The 21,310-nt window shown below is 43.8% G+C and overlaps 1 protein-coding gene across 1 annotated transcript; it reads left to right on the top strand.

The window, feature by feature from the left end:
• The first annotated feature begins 39 nt into the window (after positions 1 to 39).
• Positions 40 to 20,332, top strand: prom2 (prominin 2). The gene is made up of 26 exons (XM_047030145.1): positions 40 to 291; positions 3,806 to 3,881; positions 4,025 to 4,293; positions 5,600 to 5,968; positions 8,773 to 8,834; positions 9,204 to 9,409; positions 9,838 to 9,958; positions 11,958 to 12,021; positions 12,429 to 12,518; positions 12,714 to 12,910; positions 14,129 to 14,203; positions 15,026 to 15,089; positions 15,251 to 15,407; positions 15,579 to 15,731; positions 16,022 to 16,145; positions 16,398 to 16,486; positions 16,662 to 16,746; positions 16,897 to 17,040; positions 17,200 to 17,268; positions 17,461 to 17,553; positions 17,887 to 17,940; positions 18,144 to 18,224; positions 18,745 to 18,813; positions 18,946 to 19,035; positions 19,279 to 19,391; positions 19,568 to 20,332. Exons 4-26 carry the CDS (start codon positions 5,704 to 5,706, stop codon positions 19,617 to 19,619), a joined length of 2,517 nt encoding a protein of 838 aa, XP_046886101.1. The 5' UTR covers positions 40 to 291; positions 3,806 to 3,881; positions 4,025 to 4,293; positions 5,600 to 5,703; the 3' UTR covers positions 19,620 to 20,332.
• The last annotated feature ends 978 nt before the right edge of the window (positions 20,333 to 21,310 follow it).

Here is a 21,310-nt window from a genome sequence, read left to right as displayed (position 1 = left end):
GAGATATCCATTCTGTCAGATTGGTCGGTCAGTCAGTCTGAGGGGAGGAGAAGTAGTCAGTGATCACTAGATTCACTGCAGAGTTGGTGTCAGGGCAGATTAAAGGTTAAGCATTTAATTGATGTAACTGGGCTGGCGAGGTAAAATAGGGCTGAAGTGATAGGCTGATTACTAGCAGCTTCAGAAGACTAGCAGGAAAAGCTTGAGTGGTGGAGAAGAAAACAAGATGAGAACTGAGTAGAAGAGAGGAAGACAGAGAAGACATTTATAAGAGGAGACAAAAAATTGAAGGTGAGTACAGAGGTCATACCGCTACACTTCAGCCTGAGAAAGCTGGCTTGATTAATCCCAGTTGGAGCTGTGAAAGAGTATGCAAAGTGATGCAAATGATTGTGGAGTTCACCAACCTACTGTCACAGTATAATGTTTGTGTTTACAAAGAAACATACTGTCTGAATGCACCTTTCTAGGGTGTTGCATGAGATTTGCCAGACATATTTTGGTCTTAATGTCACAACTTTGTCTTTGTATTTTATCATCATACCATTACATGCTGGCTCTCAACCTAACAAGAGAGAATACCCTACGATGACCCTGCCCATCATCATCAACAACAACAATATCATTCTGAGCACTAGAAGTAGCAAGTGTTATGTCGAGCTCCAGTTGCCAGGCACCCTTTGATTGCTCTGCTCCCCATAACAGGCTGTTGTTTGCCTGTCAAGGCCTGTCTTGCAGGTTGTAATGATCTCTCCATGGACAACGCTGTTGTTGTCTCACGTTTCCTACAGCCCTTCAGGCAACAGGGACCAGAGCAGCCAGAAAGAGGGTTACAACTGGAGGATTCACTCTCTTCCAACGCTGAGATATACCGGTCTCTCTGAACATGATGATCATTTTTATGTATATACCATTTAAAGTGGCTGTAAAGCAGAACTGAAAATGATTTTGTCACATCAAGTTCATCACACCACAGAAGAATGTGTTGTTAACTACACATCCAAATTCGAATGAAAAAACACAAAGACAAGTATGTTAAATTAGGCTTTGAATTAGTGAGAAAATCATCAGTCTTCTCTGCTTGATACTGGGGGTGTGTGTCGCCTGAAAGAGCTGAAGCTCCGCCCCCTCGAATGTATTGAAGCAACAACTAGCTAAATCAATGGCTGATACAGCAACCCAGTCTCATCCCAACTCGTCAAATATTGACGCTTGGGCAGAGCCCAAATATTTGACGAGTTGGGATGAGACTGGGTTGGATACAGACATTCCAAGTCTTCCGGAAGTTCCGGGAGTCTCCCGCATTTCAATAGCGGCTCCCGGATACCTGCAAATGCTAGGGGGGGGGGGGGTCTCTGCAGGCTGGGATGTCTGCAGATATCAGAACAGACCTACCTGCAGTCTCTGAGTGCTGTATGTGTTAATTACTTTGCATCGTACCAGCTGAGTAACAGAATGCAGATTATATAAACCGTCTGTGACCTGACGTAGATAGGTGGCTGTGACGTAGCTAGGATGGGTTCTGCCCCGCCTAAACAAAACCTGAGCTGAAAACGGGTGAAAAACTGTCCAACGGTCTAACTCCACATTTCAGTGCTACAAAGTTTTAGAGCTTTGCACATGCTTTCAGCAACTTATTTCACACGTATATAATGTACAGAGAAACAAATCATGGAATTTGCTTTACAGCACCTTTAATCAATGTATTTGAAACTAAACTAAATGTAATCGTTAGATACCAGTCTTCTACTCCAACCATTCAAAGCTGATCAAGGAACGTTCTGCATTAAGTAATTTTATATATATATATCTATATATCCAAGAGTTCCACGTAGCGACATACAGGGGAGGATGCGGGGAGTAGGCGCTGTGCCAGGTGTATTGGCTGACCAGACCTGACCAGAGAGGTTGAGCTGTGAGTTAATCTGCTGCTGATCTGGGTGTTGGCACGCTGTAGCAGAGGCTCCTGCTGCTCTGCCTGCCTTCACCCAGCCCAGCACCTGGTCGCTGTAATGGGATTGGAAAGATGTGTCCGGCGTGTGTGAAACTATTTTTTGTTGTTGTGGTCTTGCTGTGCAGCTCTGGAGAAAAATGGAGAGACCACTGCGCCCTTTTTTTTCTTTTTTTTTTAAGTTGAGAAGGAGTGAAGAAGGGTTCTGTGGCATCTTAAATTTTACCCTTCTGTTCCTCACTCAAAATTGTCCATGTCAACTTTTTTTTTTAATGAATGGAAAAGTTGGAGTGATCTCTAAATTTTTTCCAGAGCTGTATGTACAGTCGTGGCCATAAGTTTTGGAAATGACAAATGTTAAGTTTGCTGGTTCAGTATTTGAGGAAAATGTATTCACATGTTTCTATAAAATACTGGAGTACAATAAGGCACATATAATTTTTTTTACACTTTTTTGGGGGCGAAAACTTTCAATATATACAACTAGTCCCCTCTTTTACAGAAGTCAATTTGCTCTTAAAATCCAATCAGAATGATAGAGTGATTACACCTGGCTAGAACTAGCTCACACTTTCCCCTGGCTGATGATATGACTTACTGAAATTATGTTAGCAGTCATTTTATGCTAAGGCCCAGAGAGCTTTGCAAACACAAAATGTATGTTTGCTCCCAATACTTTTGGCGACGGCTGTATATTCCTAAGGGAGGTTGTCTACCCTGTTGACTTTAAGTTGCTGGGAAGTTCTGAGTCATGCACTTATTTAGCACCTTAAAAAGGTGCCTACCAAGTTAACCATTGACTAAGTATTTCTCTGTACACACAGTCTGCGTCAAGTCTTTCATTTGGTTTTTGTTTGTGGAAAAGAATCAATTCGATGAACTAACAGACAGAGGCTGGGGAGATTGATGTGTTCTACAATATAATCTCAAATCAGGCCATGGTTTGGGCCCACTCAGAACCATAGCAGTCTGGATTTAAGTGTATGGTTTCTTTAATTTTAGATTTGGATGTTATTTCAGTCATGGTGTTCTGTTAATGGGTGTAGCTCAGTGGTAGAGCATGTCCCTGTAGATTTATATGGCTCTCAGGTTTACCCCCCCCCCCCCACACACACACACACAGGTGTGTTTCTTCTGATAAAAAAGTCTACAAAGTGAATACATTTTTTATTATTATTATTGTCCAGACGAGGGTTGTCCTGATGGTCAGCCTGATTATTACTATGTTATGCCTGTGTTCTGCACCTCTCTTTCGCCAACCGTTTCTAGAGGAGGGGATCACTCACTGAATTTCTCCTCTCAAGGTTTTTTCAATTTTTTCTCCTCTAGTGAGTTTTTCTGGGAGTTTTTCTTTGTCTTCCTTGAGGGTTTGGGTTGGTTGAAGGGCAGTTTCATCGGCATATGTTAAGCCCTCTGTGACATTGCTTGTAAAAAAGGCTATACAAGTACATTTTGATTTGATTTGGTCAGAATGGTTGTTTTTGCTGGAATCAGAAGTTGACACAGTCCCCAGTCCTCTTCACCCCCTTCCTGTGCTGTCAGTGATTGGAACACATTTAGTGCTGCATATTTGCTATGTGTTTACATGTTTACACATTGCCATAGCTAAGAAGAAGGCTGTGCGAGGTTGGAAAGAATGTACCTGATGAGAACATGATTACTTAAAACCTACACCACTCAGGTCATACTGTATGAGAATTTTTCTGGAACTATGAGCATGAGCTGTCATTCTTGCCACATTTGTTTCAAAATATGTAACTTCCCTTGTGTTGAATACATGGTGAAGGACAGTGCTGGACAACCCTTTGACTTAATAGAAAGTTCTAAATGCCTGATTTCGTTTTTGTATGACAGTGCCGTCCTCTCTTTTCTGACTGTGCTGATTTAAGAAAAAAGACAGCTGTTTCCGTACGCTTCAGTGCTCTCCGAGGTAAGTACCCGCACCAACTCATTTGTTTAGTTTCCACTCCCTCTCTCCACTCTTCCCATGACTCTCTCTCTCTTTCTCTCTGTTCCGTTAAGACCCTCCCACCTCCCTCTTCTGATCCCTCGTTCCCTCCCTCTTTCTCATAGTGGCTGTGTTTCACCAAGCACGGAGCCAGTCCATTTCAGCTTCCCAGAGATAGAACAGCCTGTGGGGTTTTTCCTGGGACCAACATCCTCCTCACTCACTTTTTTTAGACCACGCACACCCATACACGCACACACTCGCACACACTCGCACACACTCGCACACACAGAAGCAGACTAGACCAGAAAGCCGAATCACACACCTGGCATCTATCCTCTACTCTTCCAACTGCAGAGCCTCACCTGTACCAGCTGCACCCCAGGAAGAAAAGGTAAAGTTCTCTATCCTGCCTCTCCCTCTTATTGTACTTCCCTCTTTTTCACCTTTCCACTCCTCTCCCAACCCTTCTCTTCTTCCCTTACCTTGTTTTGAGTCCTCACCTTTCTATTCCCACGTGTCTGCTCTCTACCCCCTCAGCTCTTTCTTCTCCTCTCTTCCTAATCTCCTCCTGTGTTGGAAACTCTCAGGGATTGAGTGGATAGGGGAGGGGGCTAGCTAGCTAGGTAAACACCCCCAGGGTAAGGGCTGCTTGTGTGAGGTTGGAACTGGGAAGCGTCTGAGGGTTTGTTTTCTGTGACAAAGATAGAGACTACATTGGACATTGCCTCTGCCTTTGACTGGATCTGCCTCTGTCTGCCTCTTTCGGCCTCAGTCACTCTCTGAGTGTCTGTTTTATATTGTAAAAAACAGTGGGTTGTTGTCTTCTCAAAGTTTATCTTTGACTCTCTGCCCTGCCTCTGTGTCTGACTCTGACTGTATCTGCTTCTGTCTGCTTCCCTCTGCTTCTCTCTCTCTGTTTTTAAGTCTCTCTGAGTGTCTGTTTATACTGTACAAAGCAGTGGGGTGTTGTCTTCAGCTCATAGTTTATCTTTTACGCTCTCGCCCTGTTCCTTTCTCTCTCTCCCTCTCTCTCTTAATGCAACTTTATTTGCTTATGAATACATGGATAACAAAGAACTGTCATTTCCCGAGCATAATATCTTACAGATAGTGGGAGTCAGTGGGAAGACTGTTTGTGGTGATAACAGTGAAAAAAAAAACCTTATCATCTAACCAAGGGAGAATTCTCAGTGTCATCATGTCCTTAATAAACAGACAAGGTTATGGTTTCAGCTAAAAGACTGACTTAGTCTCGTCACAAAGTAGATGGTGGTACCTGTGGCCACCCAGAAACTCACATACACCCACAACCCCATGTACTGATAGTAAACAATGTTTGAGTTACAGTAAATTGATTGGGCCTTAGTCAGCTGTCCTGTTAAAAGGCAAGTGTGAAATACGTGACTAAAAGGTTGCAGCAATGTCTCTGACTGTAAATATTAGGCGTTTACTCACAGATGTCCAGGGCACAGGCTTGACCACAGAACTCTTTATGGTCGTTTATTGTTTGTGGATGTTTTGCTGCTATATTCAGGCTCTGAACCAACCATTCTGATATTTAGTCATTCACTATACATTTGTTTACATTACCAACATTACCAAGCTTTACCTGTTCTCTCTCTTCAACAAATGATTTACTTAGTAGCCACACCCCATTCACTACTACTGTGTGTGTGTGTGTGTCTGTCTGTCTACAGGCCCAGCCAGGAAGAGGTAGTGCCATGAAGTGATCTCTCTGCATCTCTTCAACCCTGCTCACATCTCCCCAGTGTGTCTCATCACCCCAGCCACAGAGGCAGTCATGGGACTGCACAGGAATCTATGGAGGTCCTGGAGGCTAGAGGCCAGCGCCAGGATGTTTCAGGCCTGGCTAGGAGTGCTCCTCCTGGGGCTCAGCATTGCCCAACCTGCCCCTAGCCCAGTGCCATGTCCAAGCGGATCCAGCCCCATGGGCCTCAACCATGCCCAGTACCAGGACACCCCGAAGCTAGACACAGACTTGGGCTTCATGTCGGGGGTGGTCCAGTCCTTCCTTCACACCGTCCAGCCCAACCCCTTCCCTAAAGGTCAGTGATGTTCTTCTCCTGGTCTACTCCTAGGCAAAAGGGTTGTACAAGATTCCGTAGGTTTCCGAGAACGTTCTAAAGGTACCAAAGGTTTTAAAGAAAAATCCAAAGGTTTTGCGGAAAACCACATTCTTTTTTTAGGTGGAAACTTAAATTGATTTGTATGGTTCTAGCACAGTTCAATCACGAGTCAAGAATTCAACAGTAACCAAAGAGAGTTCTACCCTTACAATGGGAATCATAGGCCCACAATTTATAACCCTTTAATTGAGTAGTCCACTTGTAGATGGAATTGTATTTATTAAAAGATGTTGATAGGTTAACATTACACACATTATTATCATGCATATATCCTTACCCTAACGCTAACCATTTATGAACTTATGACGTGCAGATTGTTGACTGCATGCAAACAGGGGACTGGGCAGGTCCAAGCATTCACAAAGTTTCCCTCTGGTTAACTCTGTGGTCATAATGTAAATCACTGACAAATACCAAGCTTGTGTTTACCATCCCTCGGGTCAAAGGTCAACTGTTAGTTCACCTAATTGATTCTTTTCCGCAAACAGAAACCAAGTGTAAGACTTAACGCAGACTGTGTGTACACAGAAATACTTTGTCAATGGTTAACTTGGTATGCACCTTTCTAAGGTGCTGAATAAGTGCATATCTCAGGATTTTGTGTCCATATCCAACACCCAAACAGTCCATAGAAATGTGATAAGTGTCAGAGTATTTGTTACACAAAGTATTTTCTTTTTCTTTGAGTCTTACTGGTTGGTATTGATCTAAGCGGAAAAACAAGAGAGAAGGACCTTTAGGCAGGCACATACACACACCTTTATTTGGAGTAAACACACTCCTAGGTTGGACTCCGGCACATTAGACCGATCTAAACAGTTTTTTGTGTGTGTTAAAGGTTTTCTTAAAAGCATAGTCCTCGTGTTCATGGCTAGTGGCAGCTTATCAACAGTTGTTTAAATGTTCTGTCCTGTGTTGGTGTACAAGCTGATCCACTTAGAGACGCCTTCGTTTTAAATCTACCAAGCTTCTCTCTTCCTTTCTCTCCTTCTCTTTTCCCTCTCCCCCTCTCTCTCCTTCTCTTTCTTTGCTGTCTCCCCCTCTCTCTCTTTCTCTCTCTCTCTCTCTCTCTCTCTCTCTCTCTCTCTCTCTCTCTCTCTCTCTCTCTCTCTCTCTCTCTCTCTCTCTCTCTCTCTCCCTCTCTCTCTCTCTTTGCTATCTATCTCTTTCTCACTCCCTCTTCCTGGCGTTTTGCCCTGGTAGCAGTTCTGAGGACTGGATTTTGATTTTCCTTATTAGCAAGACTGCATGCCACCTGCATGTGTAACCTGCCAGCATGTCTACCTCCTTCCCGTCTCTGTTCACCTTCACCGTGATGTCATCTCCCCAAACGCCTCCTATTATCTCTGGGATTGTATCTATCGTCTCTGGGAAGTCTTGTGTACACTTTGTATTTATAAACAAGCAACTTTGCTTATCTTGGTCAGTAATTAACAAGCAGCAGTCAATGCCATGACACCCAATAATGACTGATGGGATATGTAGTTCAGGCTGCTGATTGTTAGATCGTGATGATCCTGTCTGGACTACAGATGTTCCACGTCCTTCGGGGTGGACAGCAGATCAGGTCACAGTATCTGGCCACACCCCATGTGTCACACCTCTATGTGACCTGTGTAAGACCCTCTTCAGGAGGGGGAAAGAGGGAGAGAGGGGGGAGGAGGAAGAAGAGAAAGAGAGGGAGGGGTAGGGAGAGAAAAGGAGCGAGTGGGAGAGAGATAGGGGGAGAGAGAGTGAGGGAGTGTGTGATGGAAAAAGACTGCATGAGTGTGTATGAGAGAGACACAAACAGAGGCCATTGAGTGGAGGGTATGCATATAAGGTGTGTGTACAAGGTAGATTGAGTAGATTTGGTTTGAACAGTGGGGATGTTGAAGTAACATAACACAACATGAATAATATTTAAACATTGTTGTTGTTTGAATATTGGGGGGTGGGGGTTACTTCCCCCCCCCATAAACTACACCCTTGTTTGTGTATGTGTGGAGTAGTGTCCTGAGAGTTTGGTGATGGTAAACACAGAAGAGTACAGTGACACCTCTAATGCAATTAGCATAGAAGGAGCCTGCTAGTGGAGAGATGGAGAGAGTTATTGGAAGAGAATGAGACTGTAGGGTGGAGAGAAATCTGACAGAGAAGCCTTCTCTTCTGCTTCTCCTTCTCTGAAACCTGACGAGGTAGCAACCAGTTGCTTCCCCCTACGCAATTACAGTAACCACCTGGGTGGCCACAACAATAGCCTTGACTAGCAGACTTCCTTATTGCAACAATGGACCACAACCGTTGGAGGCCTGCAGTGTTGTAAAGTGTTTGGTGTTGAGTGTGTAGAGGTGTGACGTTGACACGGGGGACTGTAGCGTGAGATGGGACCGCTGGTAGAATGGAGGAGATAAGGAGATAGTGTGAGAGGAAGAACAAGAGAGGGAGACGCAGAGAGAAATTGAGGAGAGAAGAGAAAGAGTGAGAGGAAAGGGATAAGAGAGAGGGGGAGAGATAAGGAAAAGTAGAGAGGGAGGGAGAGGAGCAACCGGGAAGAGAGAGAAAGAGTTCAGAAGGAAGATGTCAAATGTGACACCAGATCTTCAGAGTATGATGTCAGTCCTTTTTATGACATGTTGTATGTGTGTACTCTACCTTACCATCAGCTAATCCTTTGTTCAGTTGTTGATAAACAACAAAGAAGAAGTAATCTCACAGCGCCCCTTCCCTCTCCTCTCTACCAGATCTGGTGTTGAAAGCTGTTCAGGATCCCAACACCTTATCTGACCAGGAAACCATCAAAGAGGTGTGTGTGTGTGTGTTGTTCAGTGTGTATGTCTGTTTCAGTGTGTGTGAGTATGTGTGTGTGTGTGTGAGTGTGTGAAGGTCACAGAAGTAACTTGAGAAAATGCCATGTAACATATCCTCATTCTGTGGGAATGTGGGTTTTTGTCTGGCATGTGTGTGTATGTCCCTGTTTATGGTGGCCAGCAGTGGTTTATCCCATTCCCTATTGTCTAGCTGCCTGTAGTGAACCTGAGAGGTGTCAAGTATCTGTGGTCACAACTCATGTCTTGGCCCTAGAATAGACTTTGACATTGTCTACCTATTGTGTTATGTGTGACTAGACAACTGACTCATTGTGATGGCTTGTCTTTTTCATGTGTGTGTCCAGTTCCTGGTCTACGAGGTGGGCTTCCTGGTGTGTGCTGCCATCGGGATCCTCTACATTGTCCTCATGCCCCTGGTTGGATTCATCATGGCATGCTGCCGTTGCTGTGGCAACTGTGGTGGGCGCATGTACCAACAGCAGACATCCAGCCTCCACTGTCACAGACGAGGACTCTACTGCTGCACCTTCATCACTACACTGATCCTACTGTAAGAGTGGGGAGAGAAGGGAGAGAGAGAGAGAGAGAGAGAGAGAGAGAGAGAGAGAGAGAGAGGGGGAGAGGGAGAGAGGGAGAGAGGGAGAGAGGGAGAGAGAGAGAGAGGGAGAGAGGAGAGAGGGAGAGGGAGAGGGAGAGGGAGAGGGAGAGGGAGAGGGAGAGGGAGAGGGAGCGAGAATGAGTGTGTGAATGAAATTGAGAGGGAGAGAGTGGGTCCGAGGAAGAGAGAATGAGGGACACGGGGTGAGAGAGAGTGAAAAAGTGAGAGACATTGAGTGGGCGTGGGAGAGAGAGTGAGAATGAGAGGGTATGTGGGAGAAAAATCAAAGATGAATAATTTATGTTGTATTTTACTATGTTAGGCACTCATTAACTTATTTTCTTTTGTGTATGTGTGTGTATGTTTGTGTGTGTGTGCAGTGCTGGGAATATTTGCATGTTCAGGAGCAACGAGTCCCTCAAAGTCAGTGTGGATCACGTTACAGTCGAGATAAATAACACACTGGACAACCTCCATACCTACCTCATCACTCTTCCCAAGGTAAGGTACAGGTACTATAGCGGGGTCTACTCGTTTAAGATAGAAATAATTTATTTATTATTAGAAAGTATCCTGTATGGGGCACCACCTTAATATTGGTTTTAGGACATTAAGGGATCCTATGTTTAACATGTAATAATTTGTCCCATCTTAAGGAATGAATTTGTTCTAAGTGTAGAGCAGATCCCAAATAAAATGACGGATCAGAACACGCGAGTTAAAATGAAACACAATGATTTATTGGAATAAATGGAAATGTAATGAACAGTAATAGAAATATGTTGTTGGTTTTAGTAAGAGTTTGATGGCCTAACACATGAAACAAAACATAGCCTACAGTGGGTCAGATGGAAAGAAGGGGGAAAAGAAATAATCATGGCCTTTGTCTAATAACGTGAATGTCTAGTGGTGAACTAACGGGAGTTCGTTTTACGTGTAGGTCTAATCAAAACACATACAATATCAATTACTTCATGCCAATATTACCAGTCAGAAATTTGGCTCGTCGCATTTACGTTCGCTGGTGTGTTGAAGTTGTGGGTCGAAAGCGGAGTCTGTTTAAATCTTGGCTGTAGTAAACGAATCTGTGTAATCCGATCAAAAAGTTATTTTATTAAAGTATTCCTTTAAATCCGGGGTGAGACTGAGTTTGGTTATCTCAGTCTCAATTTGAATTGCGTTTATGGTTACTTCTGCAGAATCGTCCAGAAAGTGTTGCAATCACTATAATGTTGAATCTCAGGAGCTTGGAGAGATCCTTCTTGAAGGCCTATCCGTTGTCTGGACTTGCTGCATCAATGGACTCAGCGAGTGATTATTTGTTGTTGGGAAGGCCGACATATGCTAAATTTACAAATTAGCCGTTTCATCAATGAAATAAGTCAATTTTCAGCAACTACACTGCCCATTTCTCGTCACATTTTAATTCAGATGCTGATTTACATGTAGCCTACTGTTTAGCTGAAATATGAATTGTAAAAATGTACAACAATGCCGGTCAAAGGATTCTGTTCTCTTGTTGGTCACGGCAACCCCGCCCCTGACTCAAGCAGTTCTTAATACGGACCAATCACAGCCAAGGGGTATCCGTAAAATGACGGACGAACGGATAGTCAGGAAAATCAGGAGGTGCACGCAGAGCTCTGCGAGGGGTTCGGAGAGGGCATGGAGTTTCTTGACGGAGAGGGCGCTCCCTGTGTGCGTGTCCGTAAAAATGCAGAAGTATAATTTGGCCTTTATCATAACAGGAAAGGAAGTTATCCGTGTTGAAGGTTTGACTCTATGCTACAGTACATTCACATGCACACATACACATACAAATACACAACTACACACTCAGACACACACAAAGAGACAAGCACACAACCACACTTTCGCACCCACAGACAAATACACAAATATACAACCACACATACACACTCACACACACACACACGCACACATGCATACACACAAAAACACACCCATACAAACACACAAAGAGTGACACTTTTTTTTGTAATAGTTGAGTAATGGATGGATGTCATGTAAAACAGTACACTTCCGAGAATAAGTTCTTTAGAAAGGCATTCCACCAGTAACACCGTTACTGTCCACCCCAGTGCACAGTCATGTACTGAAGGAGACCACAGAGTCCCGACACAGCCCAGCCCTCCACCCAGCTTCCTTATAAAGACTTGTCACTGAAGCACCCTGTGTCTACACACTCACTTACATCTTACATGGAACACTGAGTCAGGGAGAGAGAGAGAGAGAGAGAGAGAGAGAGAGACAGAGAGACAGAGAGACAGAGAAACAGAGAGACAGAGAGAGAGAAAAAGACAGAGAGAAAGAGAGAGAGAGAGTGAGAGAGTTTCTCTTCTCCGCCGGGTTCATGGTGAATGATTAGAAAGGTGAGTCAATCATTCATCTCTGAGGTGGGTTGTGTTATTAAACACCTGCGTGCTCCGTGGTGTGTGTTCTTCTAAGTGTGTGTGTATAATCCTGGTTTTCTACACAGGAAGTTGACCATGTTCTGAATGAGAGCTACAAGACGGTTGATGAGGTGTCCAATAGCCTGAATGGTAAGCTGTCTGTCGGCCTGTCTGTCTGACCGTCTGTCTATCTGTCTGCATACTCTACTATAATGAACTGAACTACACTACTGTATGCTTTAGTATACAATACTATAATAAGCTATACTACACTCTACCATACTATAATAAACTGTACTGTACTGTACTGTACTGTACTGTACTGTACTGTTCTGTTCTGTACTGTACTGTACTGTACTATACTGTACCATACTGTACTGTATAATACTATACTGTACTGTACTATACTGTTCTGTTCTATACTGTACTGTACTATACCGTACTGTATTATACTATACTATACGATACTATACTGTACTGTACTATACTGTACTGTACTGTCCTATACTGCATGTACTATACTGTACTGTAGTGATGCTCTCTCATCTGTCCATCAGCCATTGGTCCACTCCTTGGTAAAGAGATCCAGAAAGCGTTGGAGGGACCGCTGAATGCAGCGCTGCAGTCAGTCAGAGATGTGGCCCAAGGTATGCCACACTGTGTGCGTGTGTGAAGGGGGGGGGGGGGGGGGGGGGGGGTGGATAAATATAGTGTTCAGTTTCAGTCAACTGTATTTTTCTCTACGTCTGTCCTAAATAGTGTCTCTGTGTGTGTGTTTGTGTCGGTGTGTGTGTTCATGTGTTTGTTTGTTTGTGTGTGTGCGCGCGTGTGTATGCGTGCAGTGGCCAACAGCACCAACGTCCTCCTGGGCCAGTTGAACTTGTCTCTGTCTGCGGTTATGAGCAGAGTGGCGGTGGTCCAGGCTAATGTTAGCGCAGTGAAGGAACGCTTAAACAGAACCTTGTCGAACCCTGACTGTGTTGGTTGTGCTGAGGCGCAGCCAGAACTGGAGAGACTCAACCTGGACACCTCCCTGGCAGTGAGTAACACTGACATGTACCCCACTGTACCACACTATGCCCTATACTATACTGTATACTTTACTGCGTGCTATCCCATCCCAACCCATTACATACCATACCACATTATATACTATCTATACTGTATTGAGCTGTGTGGTACTGTGCTAAATACCATACCATACCATACTATAATGTACACTATACTATAATGTACTATACTAGTTACATTTACATTTAAATTATTTAGCAGACGCTCTTATCCAAGGCGACTTACAGTAAGTACAGGGACATTCTCCCCGAGGCAAGTAGGGTGAAGTGCCTTGCCCAAGGACACAAGGTCATTTAGCACGGCTGGGAGTTGAACCAACAACCTTCTGATTAATAGCCCGACTCCCTAACCGCTTAGCCATCTGACCCCCATGGTACCCATAATGCTGTCATAAACATTGTCTTAGAGACTACCAAGCCATCATTTTTTTATAGAACTACTACTTCATGGGTCATTGCGTTTATGAGTTTATATAAGTGTTTATTTTGCAGGAAATGGCTGTAATATTAAACATCCTTCAAGCATTTCGGATCATATTTAACACAGGTATATGGGAAGGACGAAATTAGGAAACTCCTCTCCTTATACAATTAAGTAAAGTATGATTTTACCTAATTGCGTAAAGTATTAAGTAAAGTATGACTTTACTTCATTGAGGTCAAATTAGGTCCTACTCTAACTAAAACCCCACCAATATCCACTGTGGTGGGATTTTGTTTCAGCAAAACCACAACTATGAACAAACACACAGGCAGACATTTAGACACTTACACACACACACACACACAGTATGACAAATTGCTAGGAACCGCCTCTTGTGTTAAACAATAGCTCAACTGTCCTGTCTCGGTCAAACGGGTCGAACAGCTAACCAACAAAGAAGGACCAGACATCTGATAGGTCTGCTGGATTACTGAATGGAAACAATTAACTACTAACGGTTTAGAAGACAGGAAATCCTGAGGTGCATTGTTGACAGTGCATTCAGCTCTGTAACTGTGCTTTCAGCTCTGTAACTAGGATGGAATATAATCAGTGCAGTGGTGAGGGGGGGGGTGAAGGTTGAATTTGCTGCCCCCTGTTGCCAGTTTAAAGACATTACATGCAGGATTGAAAGTGAGCTGTAACGTTCGTGTGTGCGCGTGTGTGTGTGTGTTTGTGTGTGTGTGCGTGTGAATGGCCCCAGACCCCTAATATAGGTGAGCTGCAGTCTGCTGTGGATAAGGTCAATAAAGCTGATCTCAACTCTAAAGTGAAGGAGGTGAGTGAGTCTGATAACAACACTCACACATACTCAGCACACACACACACATACACACAAACACTGGTCTTCTTAGTATCGAATCCCGTAATATCTCATTTTTCCTTTTCTAAAATAACCACAGCATCATGTAATATAACCTCCTCTTCCTCCGCCCACTATCACCCTACATTCCAGAATGAGACCCAGAGATAAACAGTGTAGAGAGAAGGTCAGCCCATGTGTGTAACCACTGATTAGCCAATAACAGCTGGAACCTGCATGCTCAATCGATTGGCTTTTCTCTTTGAGGAAAAATAGAAAGAAAACCAGATGGACTGATAACCTTTAAGCTGAAGACTACAAGGTCCATATTGTCATATATGTACCAGAGGGAGAGAGTGAGGCCATACATTTACATTTAGTCATTTAGCAGACGCTCTTATCCAGAGCATACACACAGAAAACTGTAGTACAGGAACACGTAGTAATGAATATTCTGAATGACATGTCTGTAGGGCTTGGCTGGGGTTAGCTGTCTGTTGGCCTAGCTGTCTGTCTATAGGGTTAGCTGTCTGTTTGCGGGGTTAAAATTAACTGTCTGTAGTGTTAGCTGTCTGTCAGTGGACCTAGCTATCTGTCTGGGGTTTGGCTGTCTGTAGTGTTAGTTGTCTGTAGGACTAGCTTTCTGTGTCTAGAGTTAGCTGTCTTTAGGACTTGCTGTCTGTGTTTAGTGTTAGCTGTCTGTAGGACTAGCTTTCTGTCTGGGGGGTTAGCTGTTGGGGGATTTAGCTGTCTGTAGGCCGTCAGTACAGACCAGAGCTGATTGTCCTACTGTTACAGGGAGAAACTTTCTTCCAGAACATTCCCCAGAGAGTGACCAATGACACCAAGGATGCTGTCAAAAGTGAGTATGCTGCAGAGACAGGATCTAGTAGTTCTGTACAACATGTTTAATACTTCATTGACAATACTGCCTTAGTGAACTGTGTATCTCTACTAATTGTAAAATGTTGTTGTTGTTGTATGCAGTACTGTGTTACAAACTAATGTATGTGTGTGTGCCAGGTGTAAAAAAGCAACTGGAGGATATTAAAAGCCAGATCTCCAAGGTGACTAGTGACATCCCTGTGTCCACCCTGAACAACCTGGCTGAAGAACTGGGACAGGCAATGAAGTACGTTGGCCAGTACAAACCTGAGACTGAGAGAGCTGAACACATCAGGTAAACATCAACAACAAGGATTATCAAGTTGAACAGTAAAACAAGTGAAATAATAATTACTGTTTGACACTCACAGTTCCTGATATTTTGCGAAGAAATGCTTAGTCACTCAGAGTCTGTGTGTGTGTGTGTCTGTCTGTGTTTGTCTGTTTGTGTGTGTGTGCCCTCCAGGGGGAGTGTGTTTTTGGTCCTGTGTTGTTTGGTGTTGCTGGTGGTGGTGTGTAACCTGATGGGGCTAATTCTGGGCCCAGTGGGTCTGAGGCCCAAGGCTGACCCGATGGAACGCTCCGGAACTTCAGAATGTGGGGGCTCCTTCTTCATGATGTGAGTCCTGAATTATACTAATTAATTTAATATAGAATATAGTTGAGTAGAGTAAAATGAAATATAACATAATATACTATTATATTGTTTTACTCTAATATACTATGATAGCATGGAATATAATACAGGATGATAGAATCAAAATGAATGAAAAAAGCTTTTTCTATTTACTTTCCATTCCTTGGATAGTTTTGCTAAAAACTTTAAAAAACATAAAACTATGTTTAGGCCTGTTGAAGTCTCATGACTGACCTTTTATCCTGTGACCCTTGACCTGGATGTGGTTGCAGAGGTGCAGGGTTGAGCTTCCTGTTCTCCTGGCTGTTCATGCTCTTGGTGCTGGTTCTTTTCCTGCTGGGCGGCAATGTCTACACCCTGGTCTGTCAGCCCTGGCACAACGGGAAGCTGCTGCAGGTAACACACACACACACAGATGTGTTCTTGGCAAACCAACAATTTAACATGGACAAGATCCAGAGAAAGGTTTCCAATTCCAGAGACAGTTTACTGATAAGAGAGATGGCAACATGGACATGAAACTGAACCGCTACCCTATCTGTTCGAACATATTGCTCAATTATACATGTACACACACGCACATCACACACACAGACACATACACACATGGACATAGATGCATTAGTAACCTGTGTGTTTCCCCCACAGCTGGTTGACACTCCAGGCCTGATCCCTGGGTTTAATCTGTCAGAGACACTGGGTCTCAAATCTAACCTCACTCTCACTGAGGTTTACAAGTAGGTAGAAAGACACACGCGCACACACACACATGCGCACTCACACATCTATATTGACAGGAATGCATCTATATTGTCTGATAGAAAAGACATCTACATGTAGCCTGACATCCCCTCCTTTGTGTATATGTGTTTGTGTGTGTGTGTGTGTGTGTGTGTGTGTGTGTGTGTGTAGGGACTGTGAGCAGGACATGCCCCTGTGGTCGACCCTTCACTTGTACGAGCTCATAAACCTCAACGATTTGCTCAACGTGTCCAAGGTAAGACAAGTTGTTCCACCAACACAAGATACTTTATACTACAGAGGTGAGGTGAGACAGATAGAATAGAATGGAACCCCTCAAAGATAACATACCCGGCCAACTATCCTCTTCACCTCTCCTCACCTCCCCTCTCCTCTCCTCCTACAGTACACAGAGCAAATCCAGCAGAACTTTGAGGGTAATGACATCAACCTGCCCACCATCACTCTGCTGACCCCAGAGACAAGATCTCAGCTCAGCAGTTTCTCATCCATGGCCAAGGACATAGACTTCTTTGTTGTCACTCAGCAGGTAACAGAGGGTGTGTGTGTATGTATTTACTGTACATGTGTGATTGTCCATGTGTGCGTGAATGTGTATTTACAGCCTATATATGTTGGTATGTGTGTGTGTTTATATCACCATAACATGTTTACGACAAATGTTCAAGCATGTTTACATATCTTGCAGATCAACAACATGTCTAGGATCAACATTAACACAACAGCTGACAATCTGGACTCTCTGGCCACACCGCAGGTACTTGGTTGGTCTGCTTCTAACAAAGACTACAGTATATTCAAGTTGATTCTTTTTGGAATTAGTGACTATTCCGGTATATTCTCATTAGCCTCAAACACAATGTCCTGCAGTATTGTTGACATACTGTATGTCTCCATTGTCATGTCTATGATCTAGGACGCTAATGTGGTGTGTTCCTCTGTCTTGTAGCCTAACCTCACCATACAGGCAGAGCTGAGGACTGAGGCAGCAGATCTGAGGAGGATCCAGAATGATATAGATACAACCATCATCCCACAATTGGTGAGTCTACTTAGCCAAGCTTATGTTATCTTAGATTAGCCTATTTTAGCCTAGCCTAACCTTTCCAAGCCTAGCCTAACTAGTCTAATCCTATTCATACATAGCATATCCATTCTAATCCTAGTCTATCCTATCCTAATCCTTCCTAATAAATTGTATCCTATTTTAGCCTAGTCTATGCCAGCCCAGGCTAGCATAGTTTAGCCTAGCCTAGACAAACACATATTAGCATGGCTAAGCCTCTTTTAGCGAAGCCTATCATGACTTTGTTCAACTGATGGTTGTCTCTCCGGGCTGTGTGAACCCTAAACCTGATTACATCTTCTCTTCCAGGAGAATCTGAACTCTACCATCCAGGCCCTCCATGCAATAGCAACACAAGTTAATGTAGGTGACACACTGAATCCATGTCAGCAGCACTGACACACTTGAAGTAGCACATTTAGCTCTCCTACTCCACTCATCAACTCTCACTCACGCTCTCTCTGTTTCTCTCCACCTTTCTCCCTTACTCTCTCGTGCTCCATCTCCCTCTCTCTGTTTCTCACTTGCTGTTTCTCTTTCTCCGTCTCTTTGGTTCTACCCTCCAGGGCACAGTGGAGAATGTGCTGAGGAAAGTAGGGACTGCTCAGGACTTCCTCAACACAAACACCTCACTCATCATTAAGAATGTGAGTTCTCAGTACCAGCTGCATACATGGGGAAACAACTGCTGCACTGATATGTCATATTTATATAATATGCATCGTACGTTAAGGTCAAATGGTTTGGTTCCTTTGTGGAAGGTGTGGCAGCTAAATCCCATCAAAGGGGAAGGGTTGGTAATGTAGGCCTACTAGCCCTAGCTGTACCTAGCTACAGTCCTACAGGGTATAACTGTGTTTGTGTGTGTATCTGTGCTTGTATGCATGTTTTTTGTGTGTGTGTCTTGTATGTATCTGTGTCTGCATGTGTTGTGTGCGTTCTCCAGATACTACAATACCCAGAATGCTAGAGGGAAATGTGACCGGTGATTGATTTACCGTGACTCATGATTTTTCAGTTTGAGTCGTTAGAGAATGTGAGGAATTTACCCTCTCTTGCTATTACTTACCTCTACTCACTTTATCCCCCTTTCTTTCATCTCTCCTGTCTCTATCTTTCTCTATCTTTTCCTCTCACACATCTCTCTCCTTCCTTTTCCTCTCCCAGGAGAGTAGAAGGTTTGTGGACTGTCAGATGGGGTACTTTATAACCTACGCAGACTGGGCCAACATGACGGTGAGTCATTGCCAGCTTGTAGACCAACATTTTGGTGTTGGAGTTTGTGTATTGTTTGTGTACTATATAGTCTATAGCACATTTTGTGTATCTGTTTTTGAATGTGTGTTTGGGTGTGTGTGTTTTCTGCAGATCACACAGCAGGTGGGTCGCTGTGGACCCGTTGCACAAGCTGTGGACACAGCAGAGGTCATTGTTTGCTCTTACATGGTGGAGTCTCTGGTAAGACGTCTTCACCCTCCGCCTCTTCCCCCATCTGCTTCTCCTGTTCCTCCTCTTCCCCCATCTGCCTCCCCTGCTCCTCCTCCACATGTCCTCATCTTCATTAGCCTCAGAACCATATATTGATTCACCAGCAATCACATGTGCTACTCAGTGAGATTGAGGTGTGTCACTCAGTATCTATATGTATTTTAAGTTGTTGTTATTGTGTGTGTGTGTGTGTGTGTGTGTGTGTGTGTGTAGAATGCGTTCTGGTTCAGCCTGGGATGGTGCATGCTTTTCTTCATCCCCAGCATCATTTTCTCCATCAAACTGGCCAAGTACTACAGGAAGATGGACCAAGGTGACATTTTTGAGTGAGTGACATACAAACATACTCTCATACAAACACACATGCACCTACACATACACTCATACATGGACTCACACACACACACATACACACAAATGATTACACACACATGCACTCATATTCACAAACACTGTTTGACCTGACTGTTTGACTGATGACCATGTGTGTCTGTCCTCCCAGGAACGACATAGCCATGAACCACATCCCCCGGGCCCAGGTCAAACCATACTGAAGGTGGCACGAGGACTGAGAATAGCTGGCACTATTTTCAAAGAATACTATAAACCCCCCTCCCTGACATGGTACAGTCCGGCAAGGACAGTGGTATCCACTGACTGATGAATATGAACTAACAAACACATACGCAGACACACACACAAGCACTATTCACTTGAAATGATTGAAATTCCTATGAGATGTGGCACAGGGGTGGAGTTAGCAGGGAATGTATTGTCTAGTCACGGCACTAGTTTGTTTTACTTAACTGTCCCTTCTTCTGGTCACCTGATCGACGTTCGTCTCTGGTCAGTTTGAAGTTCCAAACCCAATGTACCGTTTTCCATTTCATGTTATGTGTGTGTGGATTGACTGTTGTGTGTGTGTGTGTGTGTATGTGTGTGTGTGTGTGTATGTGTGTGTCTCACTGGCTTCCCCCTGATTTCCCAGTTGTATTTGAATACAAACTTGATCAGAGTTTTTCTTTTTGAATGTTTTTTCTAAACAAATATTTTTGTAAGTAATGATATTTAATAATATTCAAAGACTGATTTAAAGATGATTACATTTTGTACTTGACAATGAATATACCATAGAATATGTTTGTATATGTGTTACAAAGCACTTTATTGGGTCTTTATGCGGATTGCAGTTCATGATGAAACATTCATGAAAGCTGTTGGTGGTCAAACTACCGTGAATAAAATGTGCTACTGAAGACTTGTGAAACCTGTGTGAAATATGAGATGATTCTATTATCATGACACCTATAAAGACAAAGGGACAAAAAAAAACATGATCTAAAAAAATAAGCCTTTGGGCTGTCCCATCACTTTTGCAGTGTCATAGTGTGACTATCCTATTTCAGTCCTGTCTGCCTGGAGTTCACATTCGTGTGCCAAGGTCACAGCTTCATTAAAGGGCTAGTTTGCCGGATCAAGGCTCAGTGTGGTTCATTGAGATTGATTATTGTTTACAGGACTGCAGTCTAAAAACGGACGAGGTCGATGGATGCCATTTCGACAACACCTGCATCACAGACCTCCGGAAGATGAGTGGAAGAATCTGTACACTCCACAGCAAAGATGTGTGTGTCTGTGTGTGTGTATGTGTGTGTGTGCGTGCGTGTGTGTGCGAGAGAGATAGAGAGAGAGTCAGCGAGAGAGAAAGAGAGAGAGATAGATGTGGAAAGAGAAGCTGATTTGGGTATTGGATGGTGGATGATGTTTCATGCTGGCAAAGACACTTCTGCTTAGCACAGATGGCTGTGAAGGGGCTGAAGTGTAACAGGGAGAGAGATGCAGAGGAGGAAGATGGCTATCAGCATGGAATCTGACACTGACGACAGCAGGACACTGCAGATTTGACTTGCCCTTTCTCTCCCCCCTTTTTCCTTCTCTCTCTTGCGCTTTCTATGCCTCCTTCTCTCTCGCTCTTTCTCCCTTTTTCTTCCCCCTTTCTCTCTCTCATTCCTTCCTTCTCTCTATCCCTCCCTTCCTCTCCCCCTTATATTTCTCCCTCCCTCCCTCCCGCTCCCTTTTTCTACCTCCCTTTCTCTCTCCACCTTTCTCTTACTACCTTTTTCTTCCCCCCCTTTTTTCTCTCTCCCTACCTCTCTCTCTTCCTTGGATTATCCTTATTGCCTCCTTCATTTGTCACAGCTGTGTTCCTGTAACCCTCACACCTCTCTGAGAAACCCATCTGTTC

This window comes from Hypomesus transpacificus, chromosome 11, assembly GCF_021917145.1.
Source record: "Hypomesus transpacificus isolate Combined female chromosome 11, fHypTra1, whole genome shotgun sequence".
NCBI lineage: Eukaryota > Metazoa > Chordata > Actinopteri > Osmeriformes > Osmeridae > Hypomesus > Hypomesus transpacificus.
This window is presented reverse-complemented; position numbering and strand designations above follow the sequence as displayed.